General features: G+C 52.6%; 1 protein-coding gene across 1 annotated transcript in view; it reads right to left on the reverse strand.

Moving 5' to 3' along the window:
* FOXK1 (forkhead box K1) overlaps window positions 1-12442 on the reverse strand; it is a 63840-nt gene that overhangs the window by 10388 nt on the left and 41010 nt on the right. Inside the window, exons 3-5 of the mRNA XM_019753637.3 lie at window positions 3364-3520; window positions 2731-2877; window positions 1918-2111 (exon numbers count right to left, since the gene is read on the reverse strand). Of these exons, the coding sequence (XP_019609196.3) occupies window positions 1918-2111; window positions 2731-2877; window positions 3364-3520 (498 nt within the window). The remainder of the gene's footprint in view (window positions 1-1917; window positions 2112-2730; window positions 2878-3363; window positions 3521-12442) is intronic.

The raw sequence follows: 12442 nt of genomic DNA on the forward strand, positions 1-12442 counted from the left end.
ACGCATGGGAGCAATACAAACCCACAGAGGAAGGAAGCTGGGGCTCCCTAGACGTGCCCGGGGGAACGGCTTTCATTTTGCATCTATGACCCGTGTATACACACCCCTGTCTTCCCAATGACAAGGGGGTACTGCGTCTTCACGGTCCCCACAGGCAGAGACCCAGCTCCCTCTCTCTCCTCCAGTCCAGCCCGTTGCTTTTCCCACCTCCCTCAGCTCGCTGGTCTGTGCTCCACCCAGGAGTGGGGTCCTTGTCTGAGGATTCCCACGCTCAGGCTGGGAGTGACCGGGTCACTCCCTCCCTCGAGTCTGTGATGGCACTCATTGTTACAAACTCCTGTTGGGTCCCTCTGATTGGCCTTTCCTCCACCAAGCTAATCCCGTTTCCTGCCAGCCCTCTGCCGTCAACACACATCTAGGCCACAGCCCCCACCAAAGCTTCTGTTGCCCCATCCTCCTGCACCAAAGGTCCCCCTCCTCGATTCCCTGTGCAAGTCCTACATGAGCTCGGGGGTCCCCAGCGTGCAGTGTGACCTCGATGACGGGTCCACCTGGATAGATGCTCCTTATACAGGGTTTCCTGAGCAGTGCCAGGCACACAAAGAAGCCCCAGGAAGGATTCCCCTAGCTGGTCATGGGCTGATCTACAAGGGAAAAACTGCCAGCACTGCTATGGTTTGAACTGTCCCCCAAAAGATATGTGGGGGTCCTAACCTCTAGTGCCTCGGAAGGGGGCCTTCCTGGAGACAGGGGTTTTACAGGGGCTCCTCACAGAGGTGATCAGGTTAGCTGAGGTCCGGAGGGTGGGCCCTAATCCAGTGACCAGAGTCCCCATCCAAAGGGGAACACGATGTGAGGATGAAGGCAGAGGTCGGGGTGATGCGCCCTCAGCCACAGAACACCACAGATGGCCAGCAAACCCCCAGGAGCTGGGCAGGCCCGGAGCAGGACCCCCTCCCAGCCTCAGAGGGAACCAGCCCTGCCCACACCTGACCTCACACCTCAGCCTCCAGACCTGGGAGAGATTAAATTTCTGCTGTTTAAGCTGTCAGATTTGTGGTACTTTGTTGTGGCAGCCCCAGGAAACTAACAGGTAAAATTCTCCACATTCCTAGCTAGTTAAGCAATGTGGTGCTTTGGAAAATCTGAGCTCAGCTGAAACATCCCAAATGTTTAATCCCTACCTTACCTATATGACCAACTCACCTTTGTCCAATTTCTACTTTGATAAGACAAGTGAAAATGATGACAGACCCTGTACCAGAAATTAATTTCTGAATATTGAAGCAGTTTTCCGTATACTCATGTTTGAAATACAATCTTGAAATGGAAAGCATCAGATGATAATATTTCCTTCCATGTGAGAATTTCTGTGAGCCTCTCCATCTCTTTGCCCACACTTTTCCCGGACTGGTGATCACTGCAAGATCATGGGCCTGTCTACACCAGCCTGTGCCCCTCTGGACCGTGCTGGCCACGCACAGGTGCAGCAGGACATGCCTGGGCCTGGGGACAGGCCGAGGGAGACAGGGGCCCCAACCTTACATCTGCTTTCCTGCTGACAGTCTGCCTGAGCTCTGCTTCCGTCTGTCCTTCTTAGGACGCAGCGCTCCGTCCATCAGTGAAGAGGGTGGTGGTTCACCGTTTCCCTCCAACAGAAAAGCCGAGCACCACTGCAGCCCCCCCCCCCCCGCCATTTTCAGATGCCATTCCCACCGCTGTGCACAGCTCAGCTTCTGAGAACTGACACATTACATGTGCAATGAGCAGTTCAGTGACTTTAAAACAGGTTTCACTGGCCCGAGATATTCTCTCTCAGAAAAAGAACACGTGATGGTTTTCAAGTGCCCCAAATACCAATGTGAACATGAACCCCTGGGGAAGCTGGGCTCCCGACACAGCAGAGCAGAGGCTCACCTGGACGACAGAGGCCCAAAGGGGGTGCGGAAGCAGGAGACGCCCCTTTGCCTCCGTTTCCGGAAGGCCTGTTCCACGAGCTTGGCTTCCGAGGCAGGGTCTATTCGCCAAAAAGAGCCCTTCCCAGGCTCCTCCTGGGAACGCGGGACTTTGATGAAGTAGCGGTTCAGGGAGAGGTTGTGCCGGATGGAGTTCTGCAGGCAGAGCAGAGAGTCGGCCTCAGCAGTGGGTCAGGAAACGGGCCCCGACCTGCCCACCTGAGAACCGACACACGCGAGACCACAGCTGACAGCAGCCTGGTAACTGTTTCATAGGGAAGGCATGAAACATGTGCAAAGAAAGGCACAGGGAGTTTTTCCCATGAAAATTCAGCACAGTGTCATGACTGTGCTTTATAGAAAAAGCAAGACAGAAAGGTAAGCCGGGGTCAACACTCGTACTGAATCCACTAGCAAACGGGAAAGACAACTATGGAGAAATATAAAGAAGTGTGACATGGTGGTCATGCCCAGTGTAGACAAAGCTCTTATGGTCCCACACAAAGAAAAACACAATTTATACACATGGATGGCTGTTAAGTAACGTGTACGGTATCGTTCCAAGTTAGCACAGGACTGTAATGCATACAGCACACAAATAACGGCAGATGCACCGATCTCCACGTGTCTGGACCTCAGAGGGAGGGAAGCCTGTCCTGGACTCACTGGGGTGCGAGTCTTGTCGCTACACTGCGGGTCCCCAAGGACAGCATCCCTGTCCCCTCCTGCTTCTCTGGAAGAGTTCCGGTTCTGAGAAAGCTGGCTCAGGCCTCACCTGCCAGCCCTTGTCGGCCGTCCGGTAGTACGGATAATGCTTGGTGATGTGGGCGTAGATGCCGCTGAGCGTCAGCTGCCTGTCCTGCGCGGAGGAGATGGCTTGCACGATGAGCTGGGCATAGGAATACGGCGGCTTCGACTCATCCTGAGGGAAAGAGACAGCACGGGGTGAGCCCGAGGAGTGTTCCCAAGTCCAACTGACGCACCTGTCACCTCGGAGTGGAGAGGACCTTCTGGAAGGGACAGGAGGTCGACAGCGTGTCTCCTGGGACCAGCCCCAGAAACCTGAGCCTGTTCCACCAACGTGCTTGCTTCAGTCTAGGAAGAGCCTTTCCCACCTCAGGGAAGGAAAAATTAGGTTTTCCTCATCATTTACCCTGGAATTTCTTACCTCCTCTACAAATTGATGTTAAAAGTTATCAGATGGGAATGAACTAACATGTAATGTTGTAGGGCAAAAAAACCCTGTTGTTTTTCTCAGACTGTTCCGTCAACATTGGGTGGGACAGGAAACGGGAGGGAGCGCGGTCCGTGGCGCCAGCACATGAGCAAAGTGCACGACGTGGGCCGCGAAGGGCAGTGGCCCCCACAGCGTCACTGAGCCCCCGCCCCGCGCCCCGCCCGCTGAGACCTTGGGGCTGTCCCCTCCGGACGCGTCGGCCTGCTGCTCCGAGGCGGCCTTCGCAGCAAACTCTGCCGCCAGCTGCAGGTCCGAGGTCACGTTCTGCACAAAGCGGTAGCCGGAGGACCCAGCTCCGCGGGGGCTGGCTGGGCAGGAGTTGGGGACACTGTGGAGAGAAAGGACACGTCCTAAGTTCACGATCCTCAGGAGGACTTCATGTAGGAAACAGGACTTGGCACCTCCCTGGATGACTGGGGCGGGGGTACAGAAATTCGCGACACTATGTTACCATGACACGGCACCAACACTTGAGAAAGGACAGCCAAGTGCAGCCAGTCACACTACCGTGTCCACGACCAGGACTGCCGGCAGAGGGCGCTGCGGGCCCGGCAGGCAGGCGTATGACCGCAGGACGGCCCACACGATGGCGCTGTGAGCAGGGGCAGGGAACCCTGACTTCAGCGGAGGCGCCGGGACGTGTACCTGCTGGATGAAAGCCTCCCGGGCCCTCCGGGACCCTCGGGGCCACAGGACTCTCTCCCAGGCTGCAGTGACAAAGTAGGTGGAAAGTGCAACCAAACACGTGGCTGGAAACCTGTTGGGCTCCCCCTCCGAGGCCGTGCCCATCTGGAGCCCAGTCCTGGCACCCCTGCAGCCAGCCCGCCCGTTTCGCTCCCCAGCCACAGGCTTAGGGCTATTTCTTCTTAGTTACACCGTGGATTTTGCTTATCAAACCACGCCAAAATATTGATTCGGAAAATTCTGTTACAAAATATTCAGAGAAAACCAATGAACTCACTAAAAGTGGGTAACAAACCCAGGTAAAAAGTGCCCCTGCTGGGAGCTGGCCAGAGTCCCACGGTCACCTGCCTCCATGGAACCACAGGTCCCCCTCCTCCCACTTATCAATCATGGGGCCAGGAGGCCCTGCCTACACAAATGTCCCCAAGGCCAGTGCCCCACCCAGGGCACGGCCCATGCGCTTGTGTGCCCTCCGTGTCTGCCCCCCAACATGTCCAAACAAGATACTGCCCAACCCCCCACAGCTGCAGCTTAAATGTTACCCCCGCCCTCTTTCCGGGACGCTGGAACCTTCCTCCTCTCACAGGTCCAAGGTGACCCCGGTTTACATATGTGCCTCTCTCAGGGGGGGAGGGGGCTGTCTGGCACATGGCAGGTGGGAGAGCTCAAGAAATCGCTACTGAGGGAGGAAGGGTGAACAAAAGAATAAAACGCTGCGACTGAGAACTGCTTGGCGACTGATATGACGATAAATTCAAGTACGGTCAGTATCCCCACCTGGTAATGAATCTGCCAGGTAAGCCAAATACAATTGTAAGGACCCTTATTTGGAGATTCTTGGTCTCTTCTCTACCGGAGTCCCCAAATATGGCAGAGACAGGCACGTGCTGTGAGGACAGAAACTTTACCCAACAACAGTGAATGAGCTTTTTAGAGGCAGGAAGCAAGGACAAAGGCAGTTTTTGAATTTAATTCTGAACCAAACACACAAAACCCAAGCTTATAAAGTTAGGCAGGAGGGGGAAAGAAAGGATCGTACTAGTGATATCACACACTCAAAACCAGGCTTTTCAAATGTGTCCACCTGGGAACCAAGCGCTTGGTGGACACGCAGCCTGACGTGGGGGCTTTTCCTGAAGATTCTCTGGGCTGCCTTCTGCCAGGCACTGCGGACTGCTCCCTTGCACCCAAACACGAGGCCTTACTCTGGACCACGGGGCGGAGAACTGTCAGAAACACACCACCCTCCTGGAGAGAGACTTGTGTCCAACCTGGTGGCAGGCAGCTGTGACCCTGCGTGAGATGGACAGGGCACCCTTACCAGTGGAGGGGACACAGCAACTCCTGGGCTTAGGCACGTGGGCCATGCTGCCTGTTGCAGATACTAGTTTATAAAGGATCACAGGGAAGTTACATCTAACCTCAGAGGCAAAACCCAGAGCGGTGGCTGTGCTTCCCCACAGAACGACTTCAAATGGAGTGACAGGCAGTCAAAGCTGTCACTCATAGGAACAGGCCAGCCTCTGCCCCACACTGGACTGCTGCGCGGCTTGTGCTGACAGACCGTCTCTGGCGAAGCTTTTGTAAACAGGGACAGCTGGGCAGTTCCTGCCCGATCCCCAGAGCCCGCCCAGCAGGCTGAGCCGGGGGAACGTGCGTTTGCACACACGGCCTTTCCGGCCTCAGAGCCGCTAGCGTCTCAATGAGCCCCATTCAGCTGTCCCCACAGGCTGGCCTCCCCCGAGGGCTGCGCCTGGTACCCGGGCACCCTGACATCACAGCTCCTGAGGGGGAGGGACAGGCGAAGTGCCACGTAAGGGGAGCGAGGCAGGGCTGTAAAATGCTCAGTTCAGAGCTGGCCTCAGGGGAGATGGGCCAAGGGATGGGGGCACTGGGCTCTGGGGACACTGACCAAGACAGTCAGTGTCCAACATGAGAACTTGATCCTACTCCACTGAAAAGCTCCCTGTCAATTAGCAAAACCTGACAACAATTATCTTAAAGTACAAACACACACGTGTATTTCTTGAGGGGATGGGAGAGAGAAGACATGCTGGGCCTCCCTGGGACGCCAGGCTTAGGCAAAGACCCGCTCACTTCATTGGCTCCCCCAATAGCCCAGGTGTGTGGGAAGTCTGAATTCGGGGTACGGTAAAGCATCACCAGATGTCACCTGACAGAGCGCATGTCTCCCAACTTCAGACTAAAGGTGGACATGGAGCTGAACAAGCACTTCAGATTGTCAGTCACCGAGTCCCCTTTGATGGAAAACAATTCCGAACTGAATTTCCATTTCAGGTAGAGTTAGAGTGGTGACTCCTCGAGGTTGGCCTGTCATGCCAGCAGCTGCTCTGGACTTGGGCCACTGTCTCGCCAGGACAAACCCACACTGGCCCCGTGACAACCCAGGTCTAACACGTGACTTCTGTGACCATATGAGACAAACCTGGCAATGTTTACATCCTTTGTTTACAATATTGGAAAAAAATGGACAGCATGACAGGAGAAAGTGTTTCCAGGTCTTACTATGGTGATAAGAATTCAAGCTGAGAAAAGCAAATTTGACAAAAGGCCCAAAGCCACTGCTGGGACCAGCCAACAGATGTCCACCCCTGGAACCAGCAATGAACCTTCTCTGTGGTACCCCAATTCTCAACAGGCCCACGACATGGACTCACACACCTGCTGGCTCTGCCTGGAACTGTGAGCTGGAGCTGGAAAGCACCCGGGAGCTGCAGGAAAACTGTGCAGGTGGCAGGTCCTCCCAGGCCAGCCTCCTGGGATATGGACCTCTGTGGGGACAGAGCCGAGTGCAGTTTCCAGGCTCTCACCCTCATGTGGAAAGGTGCTGGCTCAGGTAGTAAATGGCCATCAACTGTGATCGGATGGCCATCAGCTGTGGCTAGTTGGCCGTCAGCTGTAACCAGTGAGCCATTGGCCACTAATACAACTGCCTTGGCTACGCTAGGAGAAAATGGGGGCTAGCAAGAAGATGGGGGCTGAGCTAGCCAGAGCAGCGGATTGCAGTTAGCAGGGCGGATTGCAGCTAGCTAGCGAGGTTTGTTGGCAGAGACAAATGGACTGTGGGTAGCGGATTGTGTGGCTCCTGCTTCCTGTGTCTCCAACCCAGCCGCCAGCGAGAGTATAGTGGTGTGACTCCCCTATCTATGGCTCCGTGGGTGTTCCTTTTTGGCCTCACCATATCCTGGTTCTTATGTGGGGAGTGGGAGCAGAGACCCCGCAGGCTGCCCCGCACGACAACCTCACAGCTCTGAAACTCTCATGGGAATGTGGGGCCGCCCAGCTGTGGGTGCAGTGTTGCCAGAGAGAAAAGTCCAGGCTGAAGACTGTCAGACGCACCCAGGTCCGCTCCGCCCTGCACATCAGGATGGAGGGGGCCTGCGGACTCCTGGGGAGGGAGGTGCTACGGGAACAGGCCAAGGCCAAGTCTACACCCTGAACTACACCCTAAACATCTACCCGGAAGGCGGTGTGGGGGCGGGGTCTCTGTGCTCCACGACTCCCATCCCTGCCCCCCAAAGTCGTCCTGGCAGGATCCACAGGAGGGGCCACTCAGACTCCCGGAGCCCAGGCCCACATTAACATTTCAGACACCCTCCAAGCAGCTTTCTAGCACCTCAGCTGGTTGGTTTTTTTTGAAGGGTACAGAGATTTTAGGTTATTAATTTTTAGTTTAAAAATATAATTAGCTCCTTGATAGGACAGCCGTTGAGCTGATAGAGACTTCTCAGGTGGAAGGTCACACTTTTAATGAATACAGCGGTAAGTGGTAATTCTGCTTTTCATTAATGCCTTTTGAAGATTTTTGAAAATTAGGAATTTTTTAATTCTAGAAAACAGATGCTTCAACTAAAGTATACAGGATTTCTTATTCAAAACACCAATTAAGTAAACTTACAGGTTCACCCCCTAACTCTTTCCAGCTTCCTGGAGGTGTATAGTTGCTCATCCTGAGTAGTAACAGCTGGCCGAGGGACACCTGCTGTGTGAGGGGCTGGGCTACCAGACAGGACACAGAGCCCAAGAAGACACGGAGAAGGGCTCCGGAGACAGGAGACAGGACGGGCCAGGGCGAAGATGGCAAAGCAGAAGAGAACAGGGTTAACACCCCAGAGAAGGAGGAGGACTGTGCAGGAGATGGTGAGGACACTACTAGAAGCACATTCAGAGAACCAGGAAATACATGCTCTTCAGCTTTATTTAAAAAGAGGACAAATAAAAGTTTAATGAAGGGTGGAAGGAGAGACACGAGGAAATCGCCCTGAAAGCGGGTAAAAGAGAGAACAGGAGAGAAAAGGGGACAAAAGAACAAGGACATGCAGGGGAAAAAATGACAGAAGTAGTGAAAACATTTCCTAGAGTTGTAGGAATGAGTCTTCACGTTAAAAGGCTCCACTACACATCCAGCCCAGCGGATGGAAACAAGCCCTCGCGAGCAGTGGGCTGCAGACACGCGGAGAGCCAAGCACGTCCGGGGACACCGTGCGTGAAAGGACAGAGTCAGAAGCGCGTTAACAGCAACGCTCGGAGCGATTAGGAGCAGTAATAAAACGGAAACTTACTGCTATACACGCCAGGACTGTGCTGAGGCTGGATACACAGTATCCTTCAACCTCTGCAACAGAAATTCGGGGAAAAGATGTTTCCAATCTAGACTTCTATGCACAGTGAAACCATCTGGTGTAAATGGAGAACAATAATTTTCAGGCATGGGAGACTTTTTTGTTATTAATTTACCTCTCCTGTCCCCTCTTCCAGGAAGTGACTAGAGGACATCTCGCCACTAAAATGAAGCAGGAGATGGGGAAAGGGAGACAGTCAGGGAAGAGGGACTTCCCAAGATGACGGGAAGATCACGTCAGAGTCAGAGGTGCCCCGACCTGGGTTGGTGGGGGGGGTGGAGGTGGGACTGGGCTCCAGAGCAAGGTCTTTCAGTGAAGGTGTGAGCGACGGACACTGACACTGGGCTGAGGGTGGGATGGGCGCCGATCCCGGGTACATGGAGATCCAAGCAAGCTCAGAAAGGGCACCATACAAGTCCTGGGGAGGACCAGCGAGGGAAAGCACCAGAAGGGAAAAGGCTGTAACTATTAGAACTTTACTGAGGAAATGTAACAGTAATTAAACCAACAGTTCCTGCTACACTGTTACACTGAGGAAAACGCAACAGTAACTAAACCAACAGTTCTTAGTACACTAGACAGTTATGCTGAGGAAAATGCAACTTGAATTAAAGCAACACTTCTGATGGAATCTTACTGGGAGGCTGGGGTAGGGAGGAAAGGTTAAATCCTTAACTTCCGCAATGGAAGTCAATCTACAACATGTCCAAACCGGAGAAACTGAGAGTTGTGTAAGAAATCGAGACAGGGGGACTGTCTTGGGCGGGCCGTGACTGACAGGGACGTGGCCAGGGCGCTGCTATTCTACCGTCAGGACCGTCTGAATTCTTACACCATGTGCACGTATTGCTTTGATAAAAATAAGCTTTTACAAAACATGAATGAAATAAATCAGTACTGCCAGGATCCCTGCGGGCACCACCTAAACAGCACTCCACCATTCTGCAGTCTGCTGGCAGTCTTATTCTCTGGGTGCCTCAGTTTCCTCATCTGTAAAGTGGGGACGGCAATGCCCACGCCTCGCAGGGTGAATGCAGAGCTTAAAGGATGTGCTGTGCTTCCAGTCTCAATACGGGCCTGGCATGTACTGCAGTAACGGTTTTCATTTTTATGATTGTTCTGAAATTCCTGTGGCCTGACGTAAAGAGCATATTTTTAACGATATAACAAAATCTGAACATTCAGTAGCCTTGGTAGAAAATATTTAGACGTTTCTGAAAGGCATTTCAGACAACTGACGTGCCACTGACCTGTGAGAAGGTGATCACAGCACTGTGACAGGAGGATCTGGGAGTGGCCACACGTCCCTCAGTAGGACCCACATTACGGCACAGCCGTGAGATAGGCCATTCTGCAGCCACTGAGATGCAGTGACGCGGGAAGGTGCCAAGACAGTGTGAAAGGAGGGAACTATGAGGCTGCGGGACCACGGGAACACCACAGGTCTTTTGCGGGGTGGATAACAGATAATGACACCTGTTGATAAGCTCTGCAGAATGTTGAGAGGAAGATGCACCCCATGGACTTATCTCTGAGAATGTCACTGTGGGAACAGTTCATGTTCTGAAATGTTTGAATTCTGTATAATGCATATATAGTATTTCTGTGATCTGAAAAAAAATAAGGAGAGAACATTCACAGAGGCCAGTTTCTTGTCTTAAAGAAAGTTTGTGTTCCCTGCAGGTAAAGTCAATGCTGTGAAAGCCTGGGAAGCGATTTTAAAAGACGGACTAGTTTCTGACATGTGTTTTGCAACAGTGAAAACCAATCAGCAAGCAGCCCATCTACCTTCAGCCCAGATGCAACCAAGCTCACGCTCACTCTGCGGAGCGGCCCACCCTTGTGCAGATGGGGGGTGGTGGTGGTGGGGGTGGCTGGTGTCCCCCTCAGCTCCTGCCCTCCAGGTTCTTCCTGCTTCCCAAATCCCAGAGGGTGGAATCTGGGCAGGGCTCTGTGGCCACCATGTACCCACACGGGCCGGGTGTTGCCCAGCAGGCACACCTAAGAAAATATTAACCATGATCCTTCAAAGGGCCCCCTGAGATATACCAGAGAACCAGGAAAGGCCACTCCCAGCAGCTCTCCAACAGAGACAGGAACTTAGGTACAAGCTTCATTCAACTTTCTCTCATCAGTTGAGAGCCAAAAAACTCCCTGGTAGGGATTTGAGCAGAAGGGACCATATGCAGCGTGTTCCTCCTTCCTGTGTGAATGAACCAATTTTATTCCTCCAAGGTTTTCAGAATAGGAAAGGGACCAGGTGGGTGTGGGTGGGGCAAGGGGGTGCGGAAAAGGAAAATGGGCCTCTAGGTGACCCACAAGTGGTAAGTCTCCTGCAGCAGCCAGCAAGGAGCCCTGCTGTGCGTAGTTTAAAGCCCCAAAGAACCACACTGCTCTGGAGATCAGGCTGAGAACGGAGGAAAGGCTGCAGCTAGACACCTGAAGCAGGATAAATCACTCTTAAGGAAAGATCCAGAGTTCGTCAGAAAAACAAAAGCACTTCTAATGTAAACCTGATAACCTCCCAAACTGAGAGCTATCTAACATCGCAGAACCAAACAAACAGCTGGGGCTGAATTTTATCTAGCAATAACACTGCTTGAAGGTCACGATTAAGAGTGGTTTAGATTTTGAAGTCAGTTGCTTTTTGTTTTATATCACGTTCTGCTAACCTCTGCCAAACTTCAGTAAACAAATTACTTTCGTTTTTGATCTTTGTATTAGAAAATCAAGAAAAGCCTTCCTAAAGAAATAGCTTCTAAAGTCTTGCTCTTAAGAGTAAAATTTAGTTATTCTGTACTGTGTCTTTTTCTGGTTTAATTTTGGCAGTTTTCTTAAAACTAACTCAAAGCAGCACTTTTTAGACTGTTTTTGCAATACCCGGAAAATGATTAACCAATTTCTTCTTTCCTAAAAACACCACTTCTTTGCAAAACAAAACAAACAAAAACTCAACAAAATACTGCTTAAGATAGCAAAATTTATTTCAAAGAGTGTTCATTCATTTTCTGGGTGGAGTACTTCAGGGTGGAAAAAAAGAAGAAAAAAAACACCCCAAACACACACACATACACACGCACACATCCTGGTAAGCACACACCCTAGTAACGCAGGGGAAGCGAAAAAGGCAAAACAGGCAGCCGGGTCAGGAGGGCAGGGTAGGGGCTGTTTACTGGGGAGAAGGTTCCTACAGGTACAGCCACTCCCAAAATCTCGCAGAGGGCAGGGGCTCAGGGCAAGGTGCAGGAGAAACCCGGTTCCAGGGAGAAAAATCAATCCAACCAAGGTCTCGGAACTGCAGGGACCGAGCTGGCCAATGGGGCCAGCCGGGCGCAGTCACACCAAATTAGGAAAACAGACGGAAGGAGGGAGGGCGCCCTGGGCTCAGCCTGCATTCTTAGAAAGGGCCCCGGCTGCCAGGGTGCCAGGGCCCTCCCCCAGGGCCAGCTTCTCTGGGAAGCCGCTCCGTTCCGCTCCACTCCCACACCACGCGAGAGGGGCGCAGCCTGCCTCGGTCTCTTGGGGAGGGTCCCAGGGAGGAGAGAGAGGGCGGGCCAGGGCTGTTTGTAAATAGGCGGGCTCCTCCCCTACAACGACAAGGATCTTGGCAGCAAAACCTCAATGGCGTCTAAAACACCCCGCTGCATTCCACAGCACTAAGATAAACGGATGTAAACAGAAACCCTTTTGGTGACAAAGGCCAAAAAGTGAGAAAGCCTGTCCCAAAGTTATTACTTTCTCCGCAAATATTTCACCAAATTAAAACAAGAAGCTGTCCCTCCTGGGCAGCCCTCAAATAAAAGGACAGAGAGGGGACAGAGCCACCCCCACCTGACCGACTCCAGCCCCAAGAGCAAGTTAAATATAAACGAGGCTGAGCGGCTGCCTCAGCAGTCACACCACTGCCTGACTCTCAGAGCAAT

The sequence above is a fragment of the Rhinolophus sinicus genome, chromosome 5 (assembly GCF_057876585.1).
Source record: "Rhinolophus sinicus isolate RSI-liver-muscle chromosome 5, RSI-T2T, whole genome shotgun sequence".
NCBI lineage: Eukaryota > Metazoa > Chordata > Mammalia > Chiroptera > Rhinolophidae > Rhinolophus > Rhinolophus sinicus.